This window comes from Acomys minous (genome assembly GCF_964271855.1).
Source record: "Acomys minous genome assembly, chromosome: 7".
In the NCBI taxonomy this organism is placed as follows: Eukaryota; Metazoa; Chordata; class Mammalia; order Rodentia; family Muridae; genus Acomys; species Acomys minous.
Window position 1 is genome coordinate 3,937,325 of NC_140488.1, and position 14,111 is coordinate 3,951,435.

Below are 14,111 nucleotides of genomic sequence, written 5' to 3' on the forward strand. Positions count from 1 at the left end.
ACTGTCCCCACACTTGTCAATGGAGGAATGTCACAGCTGCTCTGATGAAGATGATGGCTCTTGTGATAATCTAATCTCAGCAAGTGGGTAAGTGGCCAAATAGACATATGTGTGAGATCAACTTCTCTTAGCTACTTCAAACTTCAGGACTAAAAGTTACGCAATTTGATGAGAGCTTTAGAAAGTGTAAAGTGCTAAATAATTTTTCACTTTGAAAACCACTTTTCTTATCATGTCTAAGAATTCAGCTCAAGCCAGGCATGGTGGCACACGCCTTTAATCCCAGCACTCTGGGAAGCAGAGGCAGGTGGATCACTGTGAATTCGAGGCCAGTCTGATCTACAAAGAGAGTCCAGGACAACCAAGATAACACAAAAAAACTATGTCTCAAAAAACTAAAAAAAAAAAAAATCAGCTCAAAGATACATCTACTTTTATAGCTTTAAATGTTGCAAAGCTCTTTGACTGAAACCAATTCAGAGGCAGCTGAAAAGCAGTGGAAATGATTTCCCCCCAGCAGCCAGCTACCTTGGGTAGATCCATTTACTCTATTTCTTGGTTTTCCCATGACAAATAGCACATCTTCAGGATAGTAGCTTAAATGGCATGAGCTGTTAGCCACACAGCAGGGTAACTTTAGATAGCATAAGCTGAAACTGATACGGCAAATAAACTATTAAAAAGCCAACAACTACCAGGTTATTTTTTTTTAATGGACAAAGGCAGCATGGTTATAGGGTAAACATTTAAGCAGACCATTAGAATCACCAATGGATCTTGTAACATTCAAGCACTTGACAGTAAACAAAGTTTTAAAATAGGAGCAGGATCAAGTTTCTATCCACCTGCCAACTCCAATACTCACGAATCCAGCTAATCTGCTCCAAAACAAAACAAAGTCTTTCGCTGAATTATTTTCTACAGTGAGCACAATTCTCCAAATGTACGTTAAATTCATAAGTAAAAGGCATATTTTCAAGCAAAAAGTTCAAACGGCAGTTGCTAAGGAGCATAAACAAGTTAAAGGGTTATAACTATTACAGAAATAGAGAATGACACTCTACAACATTTACACTGCATTTAATTACATTATGTGAACTTTCTCAGCTGCAGGTTAAGGGATCCCCAGAGAAAAGCCCAGAGACTGGGTAGTAATGGCATAGTCTTCCAACCAGAATTAGTGGTACAGGGATGGGGAATAGCAAGACCCTTTAGCGCACATGTGAAATTTCTAGGAACAAATGAGAGAAGGGCTTTGGGTGGAACCTGCAATTGAAACCAGTTCTTCCGGTGCTGTCACTCAGAGGCAGAAGCAAGGGCTTTGCTCAGGCTTCTCTCCACATGTGCACACTTGGCTTCTTTATATATCACAGGTGTGCCGAATATTTCCTATTGCACACTGTACTGGACCCTGCAGTGACATCTTGGGTCTCCTCCTTCTGTTAGAGTTCTAGATCTTTCTTCCTAAAGGTTAGGGCTATGTTTTCTGTTACTAGCACACTTTTAGCACACTGCACCCAATAAAGAGCACTGCCCTTGAAATTTTTCATGCCTTTGGACATCAGCCACTAAAGGTACTAGGATGGATGTGTATGTTTCCAGTTGCCATGCATAGCTTCATCAATTATGGTCTTCTCCCTGTGCATCTGTGCTTTGTTATAATGTTCTCCTGTAATGGCACCCTTCTTACTAATGAAGGGCTTCCCTTCTAATCGCTCTTCGTCTTTAACTACACCTCTAATGGCACTATTTACATATAAGATCACATTCTGAAGTACTAGAGCTTAAGAATTCTTTGAGAGAGCAAACCACACAGGCAGGATATCACTCATGAACTTTAACTATTTACAAAATTATCATGCCAGTATATGGCTACATTCAGAATAGTTTCGTTCTCCCAACTATAAGCATTCCACGAACAGTTATAAAACTATCACCAAAATTTTGGTACAGATACTTAAGATAATGAAGTGGCATCGGGGCAACTACTTCTGAGACATTCTTTATTCAGTATATGGAATTACTCAATCTTGTTTCCAAAGAGTTCAAAAGGAGCTAACAAACATATAGTAGGTACCACAATAGGCGATTCAGAAATAACTTGAGAGGCTGAAGAGATGGTGTGTGTGTGTGTGTGTGTGTGTGTGTGTGTGTGTGTGTGTGTGTGTGTATTTATCATTACCTGCTCGGGACCTGAGTTTGACTCTGAGCACATAGACGGTGGCTCACAACTATCTGTAACTCCAGTTAGGGGGTATCTGATGCCCTCTTCTGGCCTCTGTGGACATCAGGCACATTAGTGGCACTCAAACATGCATACAGGCAAACCACCTATACACATGAAATATATTTAAAACAACAACAACAACAACACAACAACAAAAATCTTGAGATAGGTCTTCGAGAAGTTAAGTGGGAGACAATGGGCAAATATAAGTTGGATGGAAGCAAAGTAGCTATATGAGAAAGTGATGATCATGTGGGAATAAACAATAACAAAGGTGATACACTATGACTAAAGCAAAAGCTATCCATCTACTTGTGAACAGTGACCATAGCTTCCATTTATTGACTGCCACCCTATCAGCCATTGTTCTACGCACATTTTAAGTCATTTAATTTCTACCAACAACTTCACTTGTCAAGTAACACAGGTTACTTCATATGACAACTGACAAATATGGACAACAAGAACAACTTGTCCACCAAAGATTAGGGAGGTCAAACTGAAATAGCCTAGCCCTCTTAACCAATAGATGATCAAATAAAAATAAGGATATAATGCTTTCTGCCTGAATAGGCAATAACAACATATTAGAAGGGACTCTACCCACATATATATTTTTTTAAATTTTATAGCCAGAAAGAAGCCCAGCCTTCATTTTTAGAGTGGAGTAAACAAATGGAGATTCCCTCCATCAAATCTATGTCTCTGAGACACTTAAAAATATTCCCCTTACCCGGTTCCATAGTGTAGTGGTTATCACGACTGCTTTACACACAGAAGGTCCTGGGTTCAAGCCCCAGTGAAACCACGTGGTGTGGTGCTTGTTGCTGGGTTATGATGGTGCATGCCTTTAATCCCAGCACTCAGGAGGCAGAGGCAGGCGGATTGCTGTGAATTAGAGGCCAGCCTGGTCTACAGAGTGAGTCCAGGACAGCCAAGGCTACACAGAGAAACCCTGTCTCAAAAAGCCAAAAAATAAAATAAAATATTCCCCTTATTTGTCCACTGCAGTATTACTTTGTGTTGTAACAGTTATTGTTAAACATGGATATTTTATCACTTGTGGACACAAATAAACATAATGAATACTCCATGAGGTGCATCTATGAAATGGTGAGGCTCCGTTAAAGAGGCTCAGCGCATATGCAGATAAATTATTCTTCAATTATGTACAGTCATTCGAGCACTGCTGCTTCTATCTGTCCCAAGTACTTTTTTAAAGGCGTGGTGGTGGCACACACCTTTAATCCCAGCACTCGGGAGGCAGAGGCAAGGGGATCGCTGTGAGTTTGAGGCCAGCCTGGTCTACAAAGCAAGTCTAGGACAGCCAAGGCTACACAGAGAAACCCTGTCTCAAAAAACTTGTCTTTTGAAGTTTAGAGGGGCTGAGACAGGAAGATGGGTGTGATTTCCAGGCCACCTTCTCTACCTAGCAAGTCCTAGGGCAGCTAGTTCTATATGGTGAGACCTTGGTTCAAAACAAAATTCCCTTCAGAAGTTAAAGATGCCATATTATAAAACTGAGCTGTATCTCAATTGTAAACCAAAACCAGTGCTCATACCACACCCGTGCCTATTCTAATACATGTGCCACACAGTGATTATGGCCTAATGCCAAATGCTGAATCCTCACTCAAATACACTACAGATGATAGTTTTTAAATGCACCCTTCTGGGAAGTTAATTCCAATGAATAGTTCCAGAACCGGCAGGAAAGTGCTGCTGCTTCCCAACACTCCTGTATAGGAGGCCCAGGGAATGCAGCTTGGCATCTCTTAACTGTTAAAAATGCTGGGCCTGATCTATCTTAAAGTCCTAGTTTATAAGAGCAAGTTGACCTTGCTCTTATAAAAAGCAGAAGTAGTAGTAGTCACTTGCCCAATAGGCAGCTTGCTACACTAAAAGAGTGTCCAAAGGGAATCCCCAAAGACTGACTTAATTAAAATTTTTGGAAACTCACAAAGAGAAAACGTTACATTAACCCAGAGAGTACGGAGAGAAGTCATTTCCTACTTGGGCAACTACCTATTCTAGGCATCAATACAAGCCACCATTCATCCTTGTCCAAGAACATAGTGATAGGGCTGAACATTTCTAGACCTTGATGTCATTGGAAGAGAAGGTCTCATGGATTAAAAAAAAAATCCAAGGAAAAGGCAAGAAATATAAGAAAGGGAAGAACTTTTAACAGAATGGAAATGACAGAATGAAGAAATTCCAGTTCAAGAACAGAGATACCTATTGGATCTGACAACTTCCATGCCCTTTTAACAAGCAATAAGGGCTGCTTCTCAGATCAACAAAGAGAATTCCCAGGTTCCAGATGCAAATTCTGTTATTAACAGTAAGAATAAAAGTTGGGGTGTGATGCATGGGGAGTGGACATGAGTGTTGTAATATAATCCATTAGGAGATCCCAATTATCTTTTTGAAGACCATGTCTGAAACATAGCCAACAACAAATCATAATTTTTTAAAATGTCCAGAAATGTAGGAATGCTACCTCTGGACACCTACAGCTGGTAAAACAAAAACAAAAAACAATAGGGGAAAATGCAAAGTTTTAAAACAATGAGAATAACTACACACAGTTCAATAGGCATGAAACATGGTAGGTATAACATGGAAGAAAGAAATAAAACTCTACTTATAATACTAGTACTCAAGAGGTAGAGACAGGCAGAGCTCTGTGAGTTCAAGGCCAGCCTGATCTACAGCATGACTTCCAGGGCAGCCAGTGATTTCCAGGCCAGCCAGTGAAACATGTCTTAAAAGTTAAAAAACAAAAAACAAAACAAAACAAAAAAATCCTGTTGTAGAAAAACCAACAATGTCTTTCCAAAGTATTGTGTGTCACAATGCAAATGAAAACATGAGTGCACAATTCCACACAAAGTTGCAATGATTGGTTGTAGCTCAGCACCAAATTGAATAACTCAAATGGTTATCTATTAGTGAACTGTGGAATACGTCTCAGTAATAAAAGGTAGGAGTTGCTGACTGTCATACACAACATAGATGAGTATAAACAGCACAACAAAGCAGCCAATCACCAAGGGCCAGATAAACCCAACATCCAAGTGTCAAAGAACTACTAGCATTCATCTTGCATTCTACAGTTGTGAAGTTAGGAATCAATATTGAAAATTGCTGGCAAATATTTTCAGACTTAAAAAATGTACTTTTAGGAACTTCACAAATGAGCATGGAAAGGATAATAAGCTGGAATATAATACTAATGAAACTACTATGTTTTGAAGCACTCAAACAATGGAATAAATACAAAGAGAGGAGAAAATAAAGAGAGCCAACCCCTGACACTATTAATGGTCCTCCGCTATGCTTGCAGATAGGAGCCTAGCAAAGTTGTCCTCTGAGAGACTTCACCCAGCCGCACTTTGAAACAGATGCTGAGACTCACAGCCAAACATTGGTTAAAGTGTAGGAAGTCTAGTGGAAAAGTGGGGGGAAGGAGAAAAGGGCCTGGAGGTGACAAGACCAACAGGGCCAGCTAACCAGGACTCAGAGGGCTTTGCTGAGACTGAAGCACCAACCAAGGACCTTACATGGACTAGACCTAGGTCTCCTACACAGATGTAGTCAATGGGTAGATTTATGTGGGTCCACTAGTAAGGGGCTTGGGGGCTGTAACTGATATGGACTCTGTTGCCTGCTTTTTGATCAGTGTGCCTAGTCTGTCCGTTAGGCCACAGAAGAAGGGGACAAACTCATTCCTGATGTGACTTGATGAGCTGGGGTGGGTGGGTAGGGGTGCTCCCCTTTTCTGAGGAATAGAGGAGTAGGAGTGGGGGAGGGAGTGGGGGACTGGAGGAGAGGGGGAGGGGGTTACAACTGGGATGTAAAGTGAATAAGTAAATAAACTAATTTGAAAAAGAAAAGAGTGATTTCTGGACTAGATCTCAAGTGGAAAAAGCAAAAGTCTATGTAGTGTGTAAGAAACAGGGATGCAGAGAGATCTCTATCTGATTGTGGTTGCTCAAGCTTTCAACAGAATTGAGACTGTGGTAGAGGAAGCAGAGACATGTCTGTCCAGCGACAGGCATGTAATCAAGAGGTTTTTTGAACGGACCTTGCCATGGTTTCATCTTAAAATAATTTAAAGTTTTATCTATTCAATGATTAATAAAAAAAAACTTGAAAAAATTGAAATATAATCATATCATCATGTTAGTCCTTTCACCACAACTGAAAAATCCGGTAAAACTAACTGATAAAAAGGCAAATCTGGGTGTGGTGGCTTGTCATCCCAGCACTTGTGACTGTGGAGGCAGGACGCACAAGAGAAAGGCAGCCTCGGCTGCACAGTGAGCTTGAGGCCTACCTGGCCTACAGGCAATAATGACATACAGGGGAGGGGCAGGTAGACAAACAGTCAGATTGAGACAACTGAAAACCTTCCAGGCCCAGAGGGCTCTGCCCTGAGTTCTATTACCATTCAAAGAAATGATAAGCTCCAACCTTACAGAGACTTCCAGTGAAAAGAGAAAGGGACCATCCCAACCCATTTTATAAGGCTAGCACTGTCAATCACAGTATTAAACTAGACAAAAGCTAAAGCCAAAACTCAGTGACAACTACAGACACTAAAACAGTACCAATCAAATGCTGCAGCAGTACGCAAGAGTGTGCAGCCACCGGGTCTGTCCCAACAGCCCGGAGCAGCTAATGTTGCAGTTTGATTAGAAAATCTCTTAAAATAGCCTACCACATCAACAAATTAAGAGGACTGTGTGACTGTATCACAAAGACACAAAGGGGGTTGGTTAAACTTCAACTTTTGTTTATGACCCCCAAAATGGGTGTCAGCAGTACATCTGCAGGAAACTGAAGATAAACTTAATCCTTGATGATGAAATGTTAAAAACAACACAACTTCTCAAACATGGATCTTGGGCTCTGGCCCAGACCTGCTGAATCAGAAGCTCCAGGAATGGAGCCAGGGAATTTGCACTGCTGCAAAAAACCCCTCAGGTGATTTTGGTGCTGCTGGCTACTCAAAGTCCAACCTGCACGTGCAGACAGCCCCCGGCAGTCCTGGTGCCTCCTGACAGTGGCGTTAGAGAAGTGACAGACCCTAAAGCAGGTGCTCTCAGTGGAGCTGTGTAATCTTGCAACCACAGAGGACATTGCAGAAAAGCCCATGCAGGGCTCACCCAAGATTAATTAAACCTGGAGGTCTGTGGGTAGGGCTCAGGCAGCATGTACTTAAAATGCTCCAAGTGGTTCTAATTAGAAGCCAGCCTAGTAAACCACCAGGCTGCAGTATTCCTAAGGTGAGGACATTTCTATTTTTAGGGAGGTGGCACCCTCTCTGAAAAGCTAGGGAAAAGATCCTTACACACACACACACACACACACACACACACACACACACACACACACACACACACACCTCAAAAAAGCATACATTCCACCACAGCCTGCTTCATCCACCCCTTCATTTCTTCTTTCCTTCCTTGATTTATTTATTGGAAACAGGATCTCACTATAAAGCCCAGGCTAGCCTGAACTCCTGCTCCAAGTGCTGAGATTACAGGGGTGTCCAACACTGCCTTCTCAACAGTGATACAAAGTGACCCCATAGTCAAGTGAAATTACAACCTCCTGGTTAAGATCCACCTAAAAGCCTTTCAGAAAGAAACTTGGTACTTATATTAATAATTTCACCCTCAAAGGAGACATTATGTAAAAGCAATGGGCTAAAGGCTTGGCAAAGAGTAAGCCTAACATTAATATCAGTTATTCCAGAGGCAGCTGGTTGGGCACTGAAAGCCAACCTGATGAAATCATCCGCAAATCAAAGCCCGAAGGTATCTCTCAATGCCTTACTGTCGCACACTGTAGCAACTGGCACAAGCAAACTTTCAAGATGCACCATGTGCCTAGTGGAAATGGAGAAGTCCTATGAGCAAAATAAGCAAGTGGTTTCCAAGTCTAGCATAAAAAAGGGCAAAGCTTCATTATTATGGTAATTTATGTAAAAATGACAGCATTCTACATATAATTGGTTACAAAACATATGCTGCAACTTATTTTGTCTGTTTACTTTTTCAATCTAGCACTATAAAGCTTACTGTTGTTTCAGAGGCTCAGGAAACCAGGGTGTGACCAGGTAGCCTTCTATCAGCCACCTCCTACTTTCATTTACACCTAAAAATGCATATTCTGCAGGGTTTCTTAGCAGTCCTGATAAGTCACAAGCTCTCAGGAGCTCAGGGCTGAGGGCATGCAGGCAATCTTTGTCAAAAAAAAGAGAAATTGTTTGATGGCACAGAAATATGGGAATCTCTTGGAGAAATGATAGGAGTTGATAACAGGCAAAAGGAAATGTTCTACAGGGTTAGACTCAGCTTCCACTTTACATTTGGCCTTAGCATAAAGGTGAAAAAGCAAGAAGGAACCATTCTCTACTTAAAAAGTCACCAGACTGTCTTGCAGCAAGGGGCCTCTTTGACAGAGGTGGGTCATGTGCTTTCTTATATCCCTATACACTGTCCTGCACAAGGAACATCTCTGAACCAGGAAGCTAAATTACATGATTGCGCTAGTCACACAACAGCATGGGAAGGGACCTACTCTCCTGAGGTCTCCCCAAAGTCAAAAGCAAAATTCTGCTGGTTGCTACCCTTGAACAGCACTAATGAGGAGGTACCCTATGAGTCACAGGGGACATCGTCATATATCCACAGTCCTTAGCTGAGTAAAGCAACTGGGATCCTTTCTTGGCAACACTGAAATGAAGTGAAGTCCCTTTTCTTCTAAATCCCCACCTAGCAATTTCAGGGCCATAAAGAAATTTAAAGGTCAACAAAGGGGATTTAAGGCACTGCCACCCAACACTAGGAATGTCCTTATAACTCACCTCTGTCCCAGTCACACCCACAAGGAGGAAGGGATGACTGATGGAGCAGTGTGCTCATGAAGAGCTCAGGAAATAAAGTGCTTCCTTCTCAGCAAAAGTTCAAGGCTGTGACATCAAACTCTAACTGTTATCACATAGTAAAGCACGGGCACTGCTGCATGGTGTCAACATTGGTGCAATGGCATGAGAGCTGGACGGCTTCCAAACAAGTTCATTTTTAAAAAATTATTACCCTTCAACTTTCCTTAGCCCTTTCCTATCCCAAACACATTTGCAAACAAAGCAAAAATGAGCCTATACTTATGACAGAGCCCAAAAATCGAGAAGCTGGGAAGGAAGGGGTGGCAAAGCAATGTGTGAAATCTCTCCCAACATTACATTCAGACTTTTCTATTGATCCACTATCAGAACCTGGGTAGAAAGGCCAGGCATAGACTCTACTTAACATGTAAGGAACATGATATGTAGCTATACAGCAGAATGATTCAAACAAATATGCTCAAACAATTCCATTTACAAAATGCCTATTATGAGTTCTGGGCCAGGTTAAGTTTCATACACATTGCATTAACCATCTGAAGCCTCCTTCTTAGATGAACAAAAAATATAACATGCAAGACCAGCCAAGAAAGCACAGTACTAAACTATTGGAAGTATAAGATGGAGTGAAGTTCCTTGTAGATTCATCTTGAGCTACTGAAAACCGAATCCAAGTGTCATGCAAAGGGAACTCAGACTCTGTCACTCACAAATAGGACCTGTCATTAACCAAGAGGGACGGTGACAGTGATACGGGGAACAATCCCATCTCTTCCCCAGATCACGATGACCTTTCATTCTCACATGGAACTATGACCATCCACTGTAGTCCCACTGAGCAGCTGAGGCCTGCTCTAGATAGGAGACAAGGAAAGCCTTTGATGCCCACACACTTGGATTAGAGATGAGTAAAACTCTCTGACACAGGAGTCACCCAGGTATTGATATTTAATTATTGACTACACAGTTCTACTGCTTTAGGAATGTATGGAGTGGAAACTAAAAGGGATACTGATGTTCCAGGTCCCTTAGAGTGTAAGAATAAAATACTCCATGCTTCAGTGATGACAGAAGTGGAGTTGAGGCAGAGGCCACACCCACAGCTCCAGGGCAGGACACAGCCAAGAACAGGAAGGCAAAGTGACCTCTTATACCAGTTTTCCAAATAGAAATGGCTTAATTAACACTTAAGTACAATAATGGTAATGCTGCATTATTTACAAAGAGTCCCCTTAGGTCTTTGGAAATTTGGCAGGGCAGGTTGTACTACTTCCATCTTCCAAACAGAAGAACCACCAGCAACAAGTTTAATATAGCTTGTACAGAGTCACACAACTAAGAGAAACTGAGACCTCAACCTGTGTCTAGAATCCAAATGCAAGGAGTGTCCTACTCACTGCCTCATAGGGACAAGAGGCCCATTTGCCATTCCTTGATCTTCTGGCAGAAATACCAAGAAAGCTCTTGTGTGTAACATCAATTCTCTACAGAGACGCTTCAAGATTCTTAAAAAGAATGCAGTTGCTGTGGTATTGGTACTGCAAGAATTGCCAATGAAAGACCATCTGCTAATGACAGAGCATTGGAGTTGGAAGGCTCCTCCTGCTCTATTACTGTTTGTGGCAACAAGCTGACTCCAAGTGAGCCTTCATTCCATATAGCAAAGGGACTTTAGTACTTCAAGACCTGAAGACTGCCACTGTCACCTGCAATTAAAGGCTCACACCAACAATGAAAAGCAGAGAGATGTCTAGAAAATCCCTTTGAGAAATTGAGACGTAGAGGTAAGCAGCTTGCCCACATTCACTATGGCTTCTAGACTGCTCAATCCTGAGTTCATACCTTCTAGGCCCCTCTGAGATCTGCCAAAGAGGAAAATGAACCAGAAACCAGGAAATAAGGAAATTACAACTTCCAAGAGGTCATAAATAGAATGAGAGAATAAAGAAAAATGAACGACAGCCATTATGCTACTGTAAAGTTGGATAATCTAGAAAAACTAGGAATACCAGCCTTTGGAGTCATCTGGGCACTGGTTAAAAATATCACTTTGGAAGCCCTCAAAAGTCTCTGCTTTTCTCTTTACTTTGGAGCCCTCAATAAAAGCTAGAATCATGTGTTTTCAATGGGTTCTAAAGCAACTACATCTTATTAACTCTCTTTTCATTTTGAAGCACTATTACAGTATTTTTGTAACATTAATCATTTTTAGAAACCATAAAGATTGTTTTGAAAATACTGAACATACAGAACATTAAAAGGGGTGGTACTGAATAGATGACTTTCACAGTGATTTCTCATTAATGGCATTTTACTAGGGAGTACCCTTGTTCCTCAGATCTTGACTACACCTTTATTCTGGAACTATTTCAAAGTGAACTAGTATCTCCACAAGCCAGGTAACACATAGAGAGATGATCATTTCAGATAACAGGTTCACAGTCCAAGCCTTCACGCAAGAATAGAAACCCTTGTGTAAGGTAGGCTGAAAGTCCAGCAGCCAGTGGCCAGAAATCAACAGAGACTTCTGCCTTTATAGTGGATCTATTTAGCTAGGGAGCCAGAAATTCACACAAAAACCACCACTCTAAGTGTTTGAAATCACTATTTGCACTGAAGGGAGAAGTGAAATGAAAAATGAAACTGTGATAAACTTATCTAAGAGGCACTTGTGGGAGAAATGAGGACTCCACAGAATGAATTTCCTGGATTCAGATATATTTCAGTTTTCAAAGTGTTTGTTTTATTGGAGAATAACAACTATCAAAAACCAGAAATTGAAAGTGATGACAGTGGCACCCTCAATTGTGCCAGCTTGTCTTGCTGTCCTTGTACACTTTCAAGGTTTATTTTTTTACAACTCACCTCTGCTGGTAAACACATCAGTGCTTTTTAATCTTTATGTCTGACACCCCCTATATCAACTCCATAGCACCTTAATGGTGTGTTTGTTTCCCTATTGGCTTCCTAGTGCTTAGGCCAGAAACTGCAGGTACACCATAGGCTATGTTTGATGAATGAATGGAAATTCTCACCACTTGAGAGATTTAAGTTAGAACTTTAAGGTAAGGAGACCAATCATATGATGAGAGTAAATCTAATCCCACATAATTGGTAGCTACTTTTGAAATCTTCAGGAGCCTGTTCCACTGCTACAGACATGGCCACCAATTTGAATCTTCTCCAGTGTATGGGATCTCCTAAAAGCTAGATCTAATCCTGTAAAATGCCCTGAAGTCATTTGTAGTCAAATTTAACAAATACACAGATCCTTCCCAGTATACGTAATGAATGAAAGGTTGGCTAGTAAACTGGTTTGAGGAAGTGGGGGGCGGAATCCAAAATGGCTTGAACTGTAGTAAAACTTCAGGCCCAGGCTCAGTACTCTAAGGTAGATACTTCACAATGAACAGAACTGAGCTGTGGTAAGAGGAACCCAGACTAGACAGACACCAAGAAACCCCCAGAGACTTGCCTCGTCACATCGGTTTTGTCATTAGGTTGTGAAGCCCACGTCACATTAACCTCTTCTGAGTCTCATTCCTCCATTCAGGAAACAACTGAACTACTTGAACTACTACATGAATGTCAGGTCAGTTCTAAAATGCTCTGCTTCCAGCCTGGGAAGGATCTGGTTTAGAAACCAGCTACAACCCGCTTGTCTCCTATCTCAAACGTGTCTGTCAGTCCCGCAATATATTTTTTCGCAGGAGATTCACTTTATTTTTGCTTAGGCAAATACTAAAATTAGTTTTCACTTCCTGAGCGCAAAAGACAGTTAAGGGAGGCAACCGGGTCAAGAGAGCTTGCTAGTAACTGTTCACACTTCCGACTGGGTATCAGGGAACTAGCCGTTCCTTCTCAGATCTTCTCTCAACTGTTGCAGAAGCAGATACCACCCCCCCACACACCCCAGCCCCGTGTATGACACAAAATCACTGGCCAAGAGCTACAAAAAAGGGTTCTCGGCCAGTGCCAGGGCCGCCACTTGGCAGGGCCACCAGGGATGGGATGCAGTGGGTGTCCGCCCCGTGAGCAGGGCCAGGGCAAGGAGCAGTCGCCTTATGGCGGCTGTCCCGCGCGCTGACACCCAGAGACTGGGAAGCAAAGTAAGGGCAGTGGTTTCAACGGCCCGGCCCTCAGCCCTCCCCATTCCTGTCCCAACCTCCGCCAGCAGCCACCTAGGGATCTACGACACAAGGGGAACTGGGGAAGCCAGAGGGAGGCACCTGCCCGCCGCTCCCGGGCCTCAGCCCTGCCTCACGGGGACAGCCAAGGCGCTCCTGCGAATCCCACCCCCACCCCCGCAGGACAGTCAGGCCCCTCAAGACCGGCCGGCCCAGGGACTCCCTACTTTTTCCTTCAGACCCTCCTATCCTGGGTTACTGCAGTGCCAGGCTCCTTGCCAGGCCAGTCAAGAATGGTCACCCACCTCCGGCTCAGGGAGCCACCGCTGTTGCCAGGCTGCTAGCTCCGGAGCCCTGCTCCGCCCACTCCACGCTCGCCCCGCCCCATTCACGCTCGCCCCGCCCCTGAGCCCCGCAGAGCCCCTAGCTGCTGTTGCCTTCCCTTCTCCCAGCTCTGATTGGCAGGGGCTGGGCACGTGATGCGGGTTGGGAGGAAGGTGCTGGGTGACCTAAGCAGCCTCTTCTAGCTCTTCACCGGTGAGGCTGCTGGGAAACCCTGTTGGACGGGTCCGGAACGTGGAGGCATCTGGGAATTGTAGTTGGCAATATGTAGTTGGCAATGGGCAGGGCCAAGATACCAGGGTCCATCCCTGTAGGAAAGTTGGAGTCAGTGCCAGGCCCAAGCCAAAGTCACTGGGAAACTCAGTACATCTGTCCAAAAAAGGGAGAAATCTAGAGGAAAAAAATTTTCTAGATTAAATTGTAGCAGATGTCACAAAGTTAAACTATTATTACTGGGTGGGTGAAGTTGAAAAATATCACTGATACTGGTACA

The 14,111-nt window shown here is 42.9% G+C and overlaps 1 protein-coding gene across 2 annotated transcripts in view; it reads right to left on the bottom strand.

Moving 5' to 3' along the window:
- Positions 1-13,669, bottom strand: part of MTM1 (myotubularin 1) — a 115,849-nt gene extending 102,180 nt beyond the window's left edge. The window contains exon 1 of one of the 2 annotated variants that reach the window (XM_084790399.1): positions 13,582-13,669. Coding sequence is in view for 1 of the 2 variants with exons in the window: in XM_084790398.1 (XP_084646524.1) it covers positions 2,961-2,970 (10 nt within the window). In the remaining variant the exon portion in view is untranslated. Of the gene's footprint in view, positions 1-2,960; positions 2,980-13,581 lie in introns of those variants that run through there. The other variant, XM_084790398.1, reaches the window with a different exon arrangement.
- Positions 13,670-14,111: the final 442 nt, after the last annotated feature.